Genomic DNA, 16355 nt, shown 5'->3' on the forward strand with positions numbered 1-16355 from the left:
CTCACACAAAACAACTGGCTAGAGGACGGCCTCATTAGACCATTAAATCAGCTGCCCTTGGTCTTTTTCCCTTTTACTCTCTTAGTCATTTTTCCTCCCTGATCCTACTTTTTCACCTTCTCTGCTCTTTAACCTTTGTACTTCTGTGGTTCTTCAGCTTTGTTCAAATCTCCACTTCTCTTCTAAGCTGCTTAGTTTGTGTTTTTTCTAGCGGCTAAATATTTTTGAGCTGGTGGATTTTGCATTTAACACTGCGTGCAGGTCAGGCTGTGGACCTGATCTAGTCTAGGTCTATCTTGGCCCAGAACGCGGTGCTATACCGTAACTGTCTTTGGCCCGTATTGATTGGCTGTTACTGGATACGGTGGGGAAAGGAGTCGATAAGTGCTCTGTGGATTACAGGTCACTTGTACTTATGTGTGTAAGATAATCAATAGGCAGTGCATTTCTTTCTCTCATCCCCTTCCTCTTTCGGTTGCTCTTCATCTCCCGTGCTTCTTTTGCAATTACAAAGAGGAGTGCAAAAACTCTACGTGTGCTCTGTCCTCTGATCTGTCATGCTACGTTTTTAACTAATACTATGACTTCAAAGCAGAAAATCCATTTAAATCACAGCAATTTCTTGGATTTTTCTTTTCTAAAGTTTTAAGTATAGTTCAACTCATACATCACTTGGCCAGTAAAATCGGCCTATATTGGTCGATGTCGAATATATTAGTACTGTCTGATATATACGTATATTTTTTTGCATAACATAATGCAGAAAATGTCATCACATAGTTTGTTGACAGAGCAGCTCTGTCTGCATTGCTAATGCTCTCAGCACTGTCTGCGGAGCACATGTAGCAGATTAGCATTAGAGCTGAGCAGACGGTTTTGCAGAGTAAGTTTCCACCTAGTTTGCGGTTAAATAAATAAACAACAATGTCATCATTTTCAATATAACCCTAGCATACTGTACGTATACCTACGTGTATGAAAATGAAGTATGTCATTTTCAGACAGATACTGTATTTGCATGATCCAGTATCAATCAGGTCCTAGTTTTAAGACATTTGAGACATTTAAGACATTTGTTGCATAACAAAATGTCCTGTTTATGCTGTCTGTGAGCATGCAGGGCACTCTGTAGTGTCTTTAACCAACAGATAGTTCTGCATCTGTCACAGGAAGAGGAAAAACAATGCCTAAGTAGATTTATTAAGGGTCGCATTATGATCAAGAATTCTTTCCTTGAACAATGTTACTGAGACATATCCTATTACTTTACCAGTCTTAGTTATTTTTCCAACCAGGCTGTGATTCAACTAGTTCTGACACAACTGACCACAGATGTCTGCTGTGGTCAGTAATGTTTCAGGGGCTTCCGTCTAAGAAGCAGGAGATGATTTAAATAGCCCCACCACAAAGTACACATCATCAATACATTTGACTGCTTATTGGCAAAATGATAGCACAGAACAGGCAGAGCGAGCAGCTTTGCTCTGTGAGCGAGCTGGTATCGGTGTGTATCTGAGTCTGCTTCTGTGTTTAGACAGCGTGATGAAATTTCATGAAAAACTCTGGACACTGCCAGAGGGCACCCATGGATACAGAAGAGACCCACAAAAGCACACATCTCTGGTGCATTCAAAACAAGATGAAGACAAGAGAAGTGGGGTCAGGAACTCTTCATCTGCTCTCTCGGTTCAGGCAGCAGATTTCACTTTTAATCGACTTTAATTTTACACGAATTTAACGCTCGCTTTCATATAGAAACTTACCTAACAGCACGTACATTTGACAATTTTCATGTCAAAACTGATACCGACCGTGACAAAAATACGAGGCAGGTCGCTGTGACTCAAACACACTATCTGTATTAAATTCAAATGCATTTGATTTGAAATGCATTATAAGTGTTTGGCAGGTCGTGTAGTAGATAACACAAGGCTCAGTGAGACATAATTAGGGGCTGTTGTGCAGGCAAAGTTAATATGGTTTAAATTCAAGAAAGAACTGGCAGAAATATACTATTAATCACCAGCTTTTGTTCAGCTCTCTAAATAGCAACACTTTGGAAAGCCTTTTACTAGGTTGGTATGGTATTCCTGTGGCTGTTGCTGGTATTTCAGTGCGAGTACAACAGTGGATAAGCATGTTCATTTTTAGGTGTGACTGTGTTTACATGGATGCCAGTCAAAAAATTGGATAATCCAAAGTGCAAAAGGAAAAGGACTGGGACATGTGTAAAGAGAGATGTGCCACCTATTCACTATAGAGCTCACATTAGACAGGGTTAAAGTGAAGAGTTGGCAAATCCATGCGTGATGATTAATATGTCCTGCATAAATCTATGTATGTTTATGTGCTAGGGCTTGAGCGCAAAACTAGACCAATGTGTGCGCATGTGTTACGAATGTGCATGCATGTGCATGCCCATTTCTGTACTGACTCACCTTGCTCACTGCTGTTGTCACCGCTTTGTGAAGCATGTCCCCCGCTGGAGGGCCCCGGTGTGCCGGCTGAGTGTGTGGAGGTGGCGTCATCGTGGTCTCTCCAGGAAGCTGGGTTCTGAGGTTTGAAAAAGGAGAAAGCGAGCGTGGGATCCATCCATCCATCCGTGCATCCAACCACATTCCCCATCCAAACCACAAACCAGGAGCAGAGAGAGAGCAGGGAGGGGGAGAAGTTGGAGGAGAAGAAGATAGAGAGGAAAGGAACACAGAGAGAGAGAGAGAGTTCATATGAGAATGCTGGAAATGTGAAAGTGACATCTGTAAGAGTCTAAATGCATCGTGAAGGTCCTTGGCCTGTTTGTTTCCGCAGCTTTTTTTCTCCTTTATTTCCCAGCTAGCAGATAATCAAAGTAGCTACAGTGATTGAATAGAAACAAACGAATACACCAACGCAACTGGCTATAAGTCAAAACGCTGTAATCAAAGTGTTTCATTAATGTATGAGGGCAAAACAAAGCACCGTTAATGTGGCATTTGATTTTGAACATTGCAAGTAGAGCGCTTGTGAGTAATAGTCTAAACACATATGGCGGAGCCCAGTGCAGTTCATTTGTACCATAACCAATTGAGACTTCCGTGTCAAGTGAGAAATATAGAGGTAAAAAGTCCAAACACACCACAGCCGCCATTAATCATTACCACTGTCAGAAATGAAAATAAGATATGACAGTGATTCTCCTGCTAATCTGCCAAAAATGTGTACACGCCCACACTGACATACACACACGCCCACAGAGGCTTGCTGAAATACACTTATGCACACATGCTAATGACATAATAGAGCAAGAAGTATAAACACAGATGCACTCACACTCACTTTCATATATACAAAGGCATCGTGAAAAGAAGTGTTAAAATCCCTGCTGGCTAACTTCAAAGAAATAACCATAAACAAATTCATAGCTTTTAAGTTGACTTTATTCTCTCCTGCCCTACGTCCAGCTCAATTTCTCGGCTCCTCTTCTCTTTCCTGGTCATTCCCACTCCCCTGTCAGTACACACAGGGAAACAGGATTTTCTACTGTACAGGAAAGGCTTTATCAGAGCCACATGAAGGCAGACTAGAGCTGGAATTTCCTCTGCCATTCAGGCAATAGAGGGACAGACTGATCACGTCATATACTACATCTGTGCCCATAAACACAGACTCAATCGGCTACGCACTCCAAACAGCCTCTCGCACAGAGTTGATACGACATCCTAGCTCACGCAGCCCTCGCTAGTCTTTCCCAGTTTAACATGTCACCTGAGTATGATGACAAAATGTTGGCAAACTTGAGCCTAACGTTGTCTGGGGCCCGAGAGAAGCAGCCCCTTGAGCAGAGCCCAAGCCAAACAAACACAGGCCTGCACCAAGGCTTCCCACAAACCTCAACCCACTTCTCAGTTCCCGCTACGTGTTTTTTTCTCCCTCAAACACACATAAACACATATACATACATATGAAAGTAGAGGGAAAACGTACATGCCACAGTATATTCCTAGAAACAGACCGTTTTTACCATTTTGTCCAACTTGAGCAGAGTTTCTGATGAACTTTTCCCTCAGTCCCCACCAGAGAGGAGCCTGCCTGCTTGCCTTTGTGCCCCAGTCAGAGTAAGCTGTACTCGAAGAGGACAGACAGGATAGAGCCTGGAGACTAATCGAGGTTCGCAGGGAAACAGAGACTAAAGACACGCCGCTGCCGAGGTCCCCTGGGCACACAGTCCTGATGTGCTGGTGCTTGTTCTGCTGCGGAGGCGAGGCTGCTGCTATGCCTGTAAGCGAGGCCCTTTTATCTGCTAAGTTTTTTGGGGAAGGCGGGCTGTTTTCTCAAACAGCTTGGAGCTGAAAACAGCAGACAGAAACACACAAGACCCTTCAGACCCCGCGCTCCACTCAAGGCCCTCTCAGCGTCAGCTGTTCACCGGATGGCAATCAGATAAAGAGCTCAGAGAATTACTCAGAAGAGGGGTAAGAAGACAACGTGAACAATAGCCCGTGCGTGGGTTTTAGCCCTCCAGAGTGAGTGAAGGGGAAAGTGTCCCCGTACTGAGAGCGATGGATGATTACGATGTGTTCACTCTCTGGGCCACTGATCAACACATGGAACACTTCATGGGAACGAGGTCTGTTGTTATAGTAATTCTCTGTTATTCTCAACACAGCGCAGGCTAAGTAAAATCCCTAATGTGGGAAAAGCCCATCAACCCCCTGAAAGCAGTCTAATTTTGTCTTTGTCGTGTTCAACACAGAGGGAAGGAAGAAAGGAGAGGTAAAAATCCCAGACTCCCAGAGTGAATAGTGTGTTTAAGCAGAGCTGGGCTCTGGGCTCTCAGAACGGGCTGTTGTTGTTCCAAGAGAAGAAAATGACTGGGTTCTACTTCCTCACAATGAGACACCCACTGCCGGCGAGACACAAGACAGACCTGAAAAACTGTGCTCACTGCTCTCACACATGCCTGCTCTCTCATTCTATCTCTCCCTTTAACACTTGCCAGCCACGGCCACAGCCAGCTATGGTTTTAATGCAACAGTGGAATCGATAGGACTTAATTTAGCTATCATTGCAGAGTAATGTGTCATTTTTAATGGCGCTGGCACTAAATTAAATTCAAAGACACCTCATCTAATGGTGTAAAAGGGAATGATATTTTGCTGTGATTTGCTACCCTGTGGATTTAATGGGCCTTTATGTGGGGATGTAGATAAAGCTTTGTTAGTTTGGCTCTTACAGTGGAAAAAGAAGACTGCAGCACTTTATATGACCTAATAATAATAATAGAGTGCACACAAGACCAATGCATATGCAGTGGAGCGCACACTTCTCTTTTAGTACCTGTAAGTCACCGCTCATTCATAAGCGTGTGTACAAAACAAGACAACGAATATCAAAACAACAGTGTTAACTTTCCACACTCAACAAGGCGACAAAAGCAACAGCCTTTCCTCCCTATGAATAATTTAGTGGGTCTCTCTAAGCTATGGCGGGTGCATCATCAGACACTGCGCCGTGCAACACAAACACACACAACCATTTTGCCACAACCCCTGTGGGTCTGATAAAGTTCAAACAAGTTGCAGGAAAAAAAATCATGTCACACAAACAGTCTTCAACCTACACAAAAAGTGCTCGAATAAAACAGGGGAAGATGCAAAAGAGACAAAAAGGGCCTCCAGCCCATGTGACTATTCCCTAAAGCTGGGCATAATTAGGAGTCAAACACGGTTCACTCCATGCTCCTCGCTAATTGTGTTAAAGAGCAGTGTTACCAGGAGGAAGAGGAGAATGCCAGCAAGCAAACACACATACATGTGCAGGAGGAAACGCGCACACAAATGTACACAGCAGGACTAGATAGAGAATAAGATACAAAAGAAGAGGGGTCTCTAGAGGCAGCCTTTTCTATTTGCTGGGGTTAGCAACTGGCGGCTGCTAATACAAGTTGTAATTAATATAAAAGCAGGAGACAATATGGGAAGGAAGGCTCGTAGTGCAGCCAGGCCGCAGGAGAGTGGGAGAATGCTGCCGTCTCCTCCGCCACTGTCCCCTGTTTCTCATTTACAAACACCTGCCTGGCACAATTTCACTTCCCTCACTGCACTCTGCCTACATCCCTAGGAATTTCAAATAAAATTGATTTAGCAGCATCATTGAATTTCCCTCAAAAATTCCCCAGAAGCCTGGAGGGAAAGGGGGAAATCTGGTGCAGTAGCAGCAGTGTAACACAGGCTGAGAACGACTAACCTTGTGAGTCTGTGCGTGTGTGTGCGTGTGTGTGCGTGTGTGTGCGTGTGTGTGCGTGCGTGCGTGTGCGCGTATGTTGAGCTATCAGTACGCGGAGCAGCTACAGAGATCCTGTGCCGAACATGTAAGGAATCGCTGACGCACCAGAAACACACGGCGCCGTAAATCATGAGGCGATGTGACATTTCAAGACATCTTGCCACATGGCATAAACAAAGAAAGAGAAAAACTTCTCACACATTTCTGTTGCGTTGAGCTCGTAATTATATACAGCCACTTCAGAAAAGTGTAGGTGCACTTCCATTGAACGGCTAAGCATTTACAACCCCCTCAATTACCCACAATATAAAAAGTCCTTAATTTAGCAGCTAATAATTCACCACAGCATGTTTTAACAGACAAGGAGGATTGTCTGATTGTATTTATGCCTGAAAACTTTCTCTGAGGCAAAAGCTGTTTTACTCGCTGTAGTACATTATGTGTGCAAAGAAAGAAGAGATTACGTTTTTTTTTAAAAAGTGATTCATGGGTTTGGCACAGCTTAATATGATATATCCCAAAAAAATCAAATGGCAAAAAAAAATGTTATAAACACTTGTGCTTTCATTCATTCCTTTAAAATAACAATGTACAAGTTAATATAAATCTCCTGATCACTGCAGTCATTTACACCATGCTTTCAGCCAAATATAGGGGAGTGCGGAAGATGCAACAAGTTAGCATAGCCTCTCTTCAGCCACCATACCGATGATTAGATATGCCTGCCAACAAGGCCCTGCCACTGAACACAATTCAAATAGGAAATGTAAGGCCAGACATCCCACCATCACAAAACAATTGCGTAGAACAGACAGAGCGTCCCAAGTCAACAATGCACTGTTTTCATGATATCCAAACGTAGTCGGCCCTCGAGGAGGACAAAGCTAGTAGAATTAGAACACCTCCAAAACTGAGAAATTGCATGGTTCAGCAGGCAAGCTTGGCCTGAGGGCTCGCTGTCCACAGGCAGAGGGCTGCGTATGCGCTGCACTATGCATAGTGACGTACAGAAATAGGACAGGATCTTCCTGGGCACGCACCTCCACAAATACACACACACACACTTATGCACAGGCTCAAGATGAGCTATTGCATTACTTGATTAAACCTGTGACATCAGTGCATTTGACCATTGGTCTACAGCGCCCAGAGCCTTTATCAGAGCTAGAGACCTAAGCAGAAAAGGCTTTTCCTCCTGTTTTCTACAGCCAAGCAAATTGCAAAATAAGCTATACCATAACTATGAGCACTTTCACTCCTTGAGGAAAGATCTCCAAAACAAAGCAGTGGGATCTTTGAATGCAACAGAGTTTCTGTCTGGCAAATCTTAAACTATGCAGAAATTCTACTGCAGTCGCAGCATTATAATGCATATGCATAAAAGAAATGAGAACCCTTCTGCTAATAGCTTGACTAAAGAAGCGGCACAATAGCACAAGAAGACACAAAGGCTAATTCATTAGAACAGATAATACTCAGACACTGTTAATTCTATTTGTCTCCCTAATTGGATGTAGCATAGAAGAGACAGAAATTTTATTCATTAATTAAAAGACGAGAGCAAACCAGTGACAAGTGCACACACATACACACACCAACCTTTTGCAAAACTACACCACTGTGTGTGTGTTTTTTTTCCTATCACCCTTCATGTGTAATACAAATTCTATTTTTCCTTTAAATATGATTGAGTCAATCTGAGGAGGGGCAATGAGTTAGGAAACACTGGGTGGGCTACATGCTTGAGATAGTCACCGCAAGCAAATGAGGGAAATCAACAGTGTCAGTGAGGCCTTATCCTGATATATGCTGTAAGCCAATCATCTCTAAGACCACGCTGCATTCAAATGTAAATACAACTACACTTTAAAGCTCCGCAGTAAGGTATGAGGAAGGGACGGGAACGAAAAAGAAAGCGATAGAAAGGAAGGGGTAACACAAACATGCACACATAAAAAACAAGCTCAACAGGCTGCCTCCTCACTGAAGAGCCTGATCTTCTCCAGAAAAACCGACTTTCACCAAATGAGATGTAGCCCAAGGCTATATATTAAAAATGCATATCAAAGCAAAGAAAAATGGACGTGTGAGATTCTAACTAAATAAATTAGCATATCTAACTATCAAGCCGCCTTCCTCTCCTCAATGAGATGCGAGGACAAAAATGAATAATAAAATAGAGCCCAATAATAGAAGTGAATAGATAGAATAAATAAATCAGGACAAGAGTGACAGAAATTGTTTCCCATCCATCGGCACAGTTTGGCAGCCAAATGCCTTTTTTGGGGGAGGATGGGGGGTGTATTGTGTCCAAATACTGAAAACACATTTTCGGTATGCAAAGCTGGACGCTTTTCAAATAGATGTGGCAATGACTGCTAGAGCAGTTAACTATTTATTACAAGGTTTTTAGATCATGGCTGCACTATACTGTAGTTTCGCTTTCTTCCCCTTTCTGCAAATATTATTCCCACTTAAGCATCATGAGGTGCACACATGTTCTCACACACTGCCCTGCACCTCTATTTATTAAAAACAATAAGCTGGAGTATGTATGCTTCCATAAATTGTAGCCATTATTTTAAAAAAAATCCCTACTCTGCACAGACACAGCTCTGAAAGCAAATAAGGAGAGAGAGGAAAAGAAAAAAAGACTTTCTCCTGCTTTAGTAAAATCCAGCCCAGCAGTTAGGTATAATAAAAAGTTCATTGGTGCCACAAAAGTGAAATAAATCCCTCAAACTTAAATAGCTAATGAGGTGGTCATTTCAAACAACCCCGAGATAAATGGCTTGTCATGCAACCTTCTTTGTTTATTGCTGCTCCTGATTTGCTTTATTGGCATATTTAATTTTCTAATTATCAAAATATTTCTTACAAGTGGACTGATGACAAAGCTGGTGCCTGAGCACTGGAGGCACCATTGGAAATTGGCTTGAGTGCCAACCATCTGCCATGAAACTAAACAGGCTAGTTTATCTAATCTCTGCACTTTAGACAACAGCATGCCTCATTTCTACACTTGTGTTGGAGGGCCACAATGTTGCCGTTTTGACCGTTTCTCAAACCAGCATCGGCATCTTCGGGCTAAACACGCTTCGCTTCACCTTGTGTGACGCGCTGCGTGGCCCTGCACAGGCGACGGGCTTTCAAAGGGAATCCACTAGGCCTATAGCCAGACCCAACAGATGCAGCGCAGAGACTTTGCATAACACTTAAATCTGCTTTAATTCCTAATAGGCTTGGCCTTGTGCTGCGCAGATATTAACTAGTCACTTTGTTACACTAGCCGATTTCCCTCCCAGCCCGCCACCCCCACTAAAACATTAGCTTTATCGCAGACATAGAAGACGCAGTAATTCACAAATATGAACTTAGTACTACACTGTCAGCTCTATCCATACTGCGGAGGGGGGAGTTAGAATCTGTGTCTATTACGCCGAAAATGTACAATTTAAAGCAGACAATCGATCTTCAAATTTAAAGCTACTGTACTTCAGGTGCATATAATTGAATTTAGCATTATGGAGCCTCCAGCCATAAAGAGGGGGGGGGGGGGGGGGGGGGTCGCAGAGGAGAAAGCAACTGCAGAGCAAACCACACGGCAATCAATACGAAACAATTAAACACATTAACATCAACAGCAATGGAAGGCCTCCAGACGAACCATCATATGCCTTGTGAACTTGACATTGATGGTAAGCCTTTAGCTCTGAGATCTCTTTCAATAGGCTACCACTTTCTCCACCTCTGCAGCAAAATCCACAGCTTTACGCGCAGGCCATATTCAGCTCCCACAGCCCCCAAATATAAAGCCTTTTTCTTTTTAAATATTGGCCTAAAGCTAAAGCTTACCGTTGATACCCTGCTTTAACGTTAAACCTGCGTAACAGATAATTGCCTCGCGTTTTTTTTTTACGTCTTTTTTTCAGCGTGCCACTCTCCACGAACGCAGGGCAGCGATTTGCACACGCGCACGCGCACCCTTTATCACGCGCACGTACACACCCACTCAAGCCTCCAGCACGCAAGCAAGCACGGACGCGTTATGCACACATGACTGCCCCTAATCAAAAGACTAAAACAATAACTCACTCTATTGTATCACATCTAGCTTTTGACCTTAGAACATCGATCGGCAGATTTTCCTTGCAGAACAGAGCATGCTCTATTTACTGATGGCACAGCAGGGTCACACACACTGAGCAGAAGCTAAGTAGCCCCCAAAGTTGGCTCTATTAGATAAATCAAACAATGTGATTATTATAAAATTATTGTTTTAAATATATATACATTTGAATATGGTCGATTTCTACTCAAATGCATTGTTTGCTGAAAACTAAGGGCTCATGTGTCCCTGGTCTTTTTCAGCAGCAGATGCGCATGCAGACAGACAAAAACAGCACATAACAAATTACGAATACAAAAAAAGCTCGTGTTACTCACGTGATCTGCAAGATTGGTCGATGATCCCGAAAGTTCTTCGTGATCTGATTTTGAGCTGCCATCCCGTTCGTCAATAACTAGATCTATTGGCATTTTTCCTTTCAAACAACTGATGTACCGGTGGCAAAAATTGTCGCAGAGCTCGTGCACCTAGAAAGGGGAACAAAACACCTTTTCTCAGGATGGGGAAACGCTTCAGCCAGGTCCAAGAATAACTTCAATTAAGAGGCATTATCGGCGGCGAGGAAACAATAGTGAAATTGTTGCAGAGCTTATTATTCTCCTGAGGCCGGAGCAACAAGTTGAACGACGAAAAGAAATAATAATAAACAGCACGCCGTAAGCTGGCGAAATAATGAGTAGCTGAAACCAAATCTGCAGATCAATAACAATGAGCAACGTGGGCAAAGAGGTTCTAACATATTTTATCAATATCCACTTCATCTGCATCGATAGTTGGCTAAATAAAGCAGCATATTTTATGAAAATGAGCATCATCAGAACGTCTCTCGGTGCATTTATTTTCTTGTTCTTTTTCATATCCGTGATATATGTACAGCAGTGATTACCTCTAGAGCACATTTAGTGATATCGCTTACACTGCAGTCATATTGTGCGTGTGGTAGGTGAAGTTTAGAGAGCGTAAAGATATATAAAAAAATTACCTTTTCTAATTCCAAGAGGTGAAACCGTAATACTTGTATGGCTTGTATCATCTGAGTGGAAAAAGAGCAAAAATAACAATTAAAATTACAAAACTGACAAGATTAATGTATATGTACATTTTTTCGCCTCGGAAGTGAGAACGGGCTGTTGTGTCATAAAATAGTTATGAGTGCACGACAGTCAGCGAGAGCATGCAAATATTATATATTTTTTAACTTCTAACACTTCTAATATGTGATTACACAGTGGTCAGCTGGGTAAGTTAGATGGGAAGATTGAACAATGACAGCGGCCAATGTGGTCACACAGCCTCAATTCTAAACTGATCTGACATCAGTGCGGAAGTCTAAATCATATGTTCACATATTTACTTCGAGATGCTGTGGACATTTCAGTATACCGACGGAGGGAACTGGAAGTGGGAGACAAAGAAGTGCGCTTACCAAATTGTCCAACTCTGGATTTGATGAAAATAAAGGTTTTTCTGCTCGGACCTAAAACAATACACCAAATGTCAAAGTTAGTTTAGCATGAAATGTGTGGAATGTGGCCCACAGCTACAACTTTAAATTGAAAAAAAAAAAAACAACAACAACAAAAAGCCAAAAAAGAAGAAGCAAAAACTTGTGTTTTAAGTGAAAATTCTGTAATTAACAACAGTCACAAATAATTAAAAAGGGAACTTTTTATTGTAAAAAGAAAATAAAGCAAGCGGGAAACTATTTGCCGTGACGCAGACACACCATCCAAAAATATTTTTTAAACTGCAAAATTGACCTGTTTGGCAAAGACTGCAATGTCCTCATTGAAGGAGTCTGAAGAGCAGACATCGCCGCCTGCTACGCCGGGCTCCCTCGGAGTACACGTCGCCAACTCGCACTTCTCAAAAACCAGTGCGAGGAGTGGAAATAAAGGGTGACTGCAAGAGGGGAAACACGGCCTGAGTACAAACAGCACACCGGCTCTACAATGCCCACTGTAAAAAATGTCCAGTCTACCTGCGTATTAGTCGGCTCCCTGCTCTTCAAATTCTTACTGCAACTAATAATAACAATAATCATAATTAAAAAAATATTTTATCTCGATTTTTGTTTTTACTTTTATCCCGCTGTCTAGTTGTTTCTTTGTTTTTTATTACTCTACTATCAAAACATGTCTTAAAATATGTTAAAAATGGACGGCGACAATTAAAACAGTGTGTCTGATTTTAGAAAAGTCTTCTTAGTCGTTTTCTAGTAACACATGCATGTGGACAACCCCGTTTGGTACATTTTCTTTTACCAATTGAGGTCTCATATGTTATTAATCGACTCGAGACAGACATTTCTTGCAGTGCGAAAGACAAAAGACTGAGAAGTGAACAAAACTTCAAACAAAACACAAAGCTGACTGTCGACAGATTTCAGTGGAATTTTAAGAAATTATACGGTCGCCAGGGATAAAAACAAAAACACAGAGTTACACTTAAGACGTCGTCACCGAAGACTTTAATATTATTATCACTGCTGTTTTAACACAGGCCTACATCTTCATCGTTTCACAGAGGTGAAATGTGTAAACTCTATCTTCCAGTTGTTACAGTCATCCAACATCTTGAGGCAATCGCCCAAATCATTTTAAAATGCAGATTATAATTTCAGCAAACTCCTTATTTCTATCACCAGCGATAACTGGATAAATCTGACAATGGCTTTTTAGTTAATTGTGATAAGTATATATTTAGGTATTAAAGAGAATAGAGTCAATTTCCCATATGAAAACGCAAGAAAAATAGAAATGATGAGCTAGATTTACTCTACACCACATCCCAGATTATATCGGGATTATAGCACTTACTGTGTACGTATTAGTGAGCATTATCTGTAATCATTTTTTTTTTAGTTTTGCCCTCAGTAGTAAGTAGCCTGCCAGTTCTTACATTATTGTAGATTAATGTGATAAAATTATAAAGACATTTAATGTGTTGTAACGCGCTGGCTGTGTATGTGTGTGTGTGTGTATGTGTGTGTGTCACTGCAAACTATTTTTGAAACCCTTTACAATATATTTGCATGCAGGAACAAGAACGTTTTAATAAGTATAGCCTGTGTTTACGATGGAGGAATATTAGTGTGCAGCGATATTACAAGGCACACTTTGCACTATGGAGCAATTGCAATGATGTTAAAAAATAATTTTTTATCATAATTCTTTGCAGTCTCTGTATTTGGAGGTTGGACTATGAACAGCGAGCTTCCATGTTATTCTACAGCTTGTATTTCAAGCTTAAGGCTCATACTCTTACTTACTGCAGGCTGCTCGATGCCTTGTACAATGAGTGTAAAATTACACATCAACAAAACTCCCCTAACCAACAATAGAGGTCCAAAATTGCGGTCAAACCTGCACAAAACACTATTTAAATTTAGTAGTGGGAGAGAAACTCCAACAAAGCAAACTTAAAGAAAAGCTGCAAAGTTGAGGGGGGGAAAGGTGCGTGAGCGCGTATAAGATCCGTGTGTAAACCTTACCCATAAATTTGATCTTTATCCCTCTTTAAAGCGTCGTTGACAGCGGAGCCCATGCTGGTGGGCATAACGTTCGGATGAGGAGCGTGGGCTCCGTAGTGCTGGCTGGCGTGCAGCGGCGGTCCGTGGTTCAGGTGGTGGACCTGGGGAAGCGGCCGGGGAGCATGCGGGTCCCCGTACATCGACGCCGGGACTCCGTCCATCCCACCATAATGGGCCAGCTCATCGTACTAGGAATTAAAATTAGAACAAAAGTCAGCCGACTTTCCGGTTAAGCTACTTTTTCTTTTCTTAACAAATGTATAAAGTAAAGCATGCCGTGTCATTCTGAACAAACTCAAAGAAGAAAGTAAAAAAAAAAAAGCGTTCGCAGTGGAAAATTACGCTGCAGCCAGGGCAGAAAAGTGTGATATATTATATCTGCTACTCGGTGTGTCATTACCAAAAACATAATAAGTTGGGAGCTCCGCGGAACAGAGTTTGGTGGGCGAATAGATCGAATTAGTTTGGAGTCCTCTGTGAAACTGCTCCACGGCTGTCGTGGAGGCTGTCGGTAAAAGTAGAGGCTGTCACTTTGCTTGAAGAGTGAGAGCGCTGCAAAAATGTCAAATATAACTGCTTTGATGGGAATACTTTGTAAATTTGCCACCACCCGACAAGAGGTTAGCGATACGATGGCCTCCCTACAGTGGATTTGAACAGGTAAGTGTAGCAGATTTAAAAAACCTACCCTTTGCGCCATCAGGCTGCGCTCCAATAAACTCCTGAATCTGTCGTATATTTAATATCCCAGTCCCGGTTAGAAAGTGATTTAGTGGCAAGATTCCTTTTTCAACCAACTTTGCGAACTCTCCTATTCGCCAGTGTGGTTCAGTTGAAAGCGTAGCATCAGGGAGTTTTGCAATTTTTCTTGTTTACCCTCTTTCCTGGAAAAAAAAATAAAAAATGCGCCAAAGTGAAGGTTACAATCGGCCCATCAACAACCTGCATGTAACTAAACTGTCGTGTCTCATGGCTTTTTGCCACTCCAGCTGTCAATCAAAGCCAGAGGTTGTCAAGGTAATGAATGAATGACGGTTGGTGATGATGTTCAAGAGAAGGACGAATCTTTTTAGTCCGTTTTCATCCCGCAAGTCCGCGTCTCCTTTAATGCCTCCAGATCGCTATCTTGTTTTATTATCACTGTAAAAAAAAAAAAAGAAGAAAAAAAGAAAAAAGCAGTCGAAATTAAGAGATTGCGATTCAGATCTCTCCTTTCTTTCCCCCGTAGGTATTTCGTCTATCTGGCGAGACTGAGATGAGTGAGTGTCAGCGAGTGTTGGCAGGTTGGCTGCTAGCTTGCTTATAGAAACAGAGTCAGTTCGCAGCGCTGAGCGGTGGGCGAATGAAATGACGGATCCCGGAAGTAGTGGTGGCCATAGCCAGTCCTACAGCAGCTCCAGAAAAGAGAGAGGAGAGACCAAATCTTGTGATATGCAGAGTATATGCGAGGCACAGGGACGACTTCAACTCCACACTGGGGGTAAAAAGCCAACGCAGAACAGCTCCAACTCCCACCCAATTCTTCTTCGCCGATAAGCGTCCTAAAGAAACAGCAGAAAAAGGTTGAATGAGAGAGGTTTACCAGAGCGGGCACTTGTAAACACTTCGGCTACAAATGCTCCGAGCTGAACTAAACATAACACCGACTGAATGTATCTGCATGAATTATGAAAATAATAATAACAACAATAAAATGCTACATTTAAAGCAGAATTGCGCACTACGAGTCCAAACTTTTACGCACGGCAAAATAAATATTTTACGTCTTTATTTTCATTGATAGAAAGCTATTACAACGAGATCTTATGAATGCTGACTTTAATATATGAGCACGACGCTTACTTGTTTTCTGTTTTGTGGTTATAAGCCGGTGTGCATACTCAGTATCTCAGTAATACCTCCTAATCTCACTGCTAATTATTGCTCTGGTCTTTTTAGCAATTAAACGGCGCGCAGCACCCCTCTAAGCCCAGAATGAACTTTTCCAAGCGGAAAAAAAGCTTTTGTGGAGAAAGTAATTTTGTGTGTTTCTTTCGTCCAATCCCGTCTCTTGATAGAACCTCGTTCCTTACCTCAGAGTAGTCAATTATCAAAGCTCCCCGAGATCATCAATCATGTGTGGAGATTGAAGTTTAGAGGAGGAGCAACGCTCCGGCCATCGATTGCAGTGAAGCCCTCTTTGGAGCCTGAGCACTTTTACGCTCAAAACAGAAGCAGGCCATCTATCCCCTTTAATATTTAGCTCCATCAGTGCTAATATGGCATCATGGCTGTATTGATAGGTTCTCACATAAAGGCTCCATTTATTGCTCCGTGACATTTTTTGATGGTGGGAATTAATTATTCACAGGTTAGGATTAAGGTAGACACACGCTCAGGGAGATAGGCTGTGGCTACTGCTGGAGGGTCAATAAACTCTCCCAACAAACA

The 16355-nt window shown here is 42.2% G+C and overlaps 1 protein-coding gene across 9 annotated transcripts in view; it reads right to left on the bottom strand.

Moving 5' to 3' along the window:
• meis2a (Meis homeobox 2a) overlaps positions 1-15879 on the bottom strand; it is a 79498-nt gene extending 63619 nt beyond the window's left edge. For 5 of the 9 annotated variants that reach the window (XM_085442253.1, XM_085442255.1, XM_085442251.1 and 2 more), the window contains exons 1-8: positions 15768-15879; positions 14614-15466; positions 13887-14113; positions 12154-12295; positions 11820-11870; positions 11376-11426; positions 10711-10860; positions 2439-2553 (exon numbers count right to left, since the gene is read on the bottom strand). In XM_085442253.1, coding sequence (XP_085298379.1) covers positions 2439-2553; positions 10711-10860; positions 11376-11426; positions 11820-11870; positions 12154-12295; positions 13887-14113; positions 14614-14625 — 748 coding nt within the window. In that variant the 5' untranslated portion in view covers positions 14626-15466; positions 15768-15879. Of the gene's footprint in view, positions 1-2438; positions 2554-10710; positions 10861-11375; positions 11427-11819; positions 11871-12153; positions 12296-13886; positions 14114-14325; positions 14427-14613; positions 15611-15767 lie in introns of those variants that run through there. The other 4 variants (XM_085442254.1, XM_085442259.1, XM_085442252.1 and 1 more) reach the window with 3 other exon arrangements.
• Positions 15880-16355: the final 476 nt, after the last annotated feature.

Source organism: Copadichromis virginalis, linkage group LG19 (genome assembly GCF_057382275.1).
Source record: "Copadichromis virginalis isolate Kocher_CV1m ecotype Utaka linkage group LG19, C_Virginalis_male_GT1.1, whole genome shotgun sequence".
Taxonomy (NCBI): Eukaryota; Metazoa; Chordata; class Actinopteri; order Cichliformes; family Cichlidae; genus Copadichromis; species Copadichromis virginalis.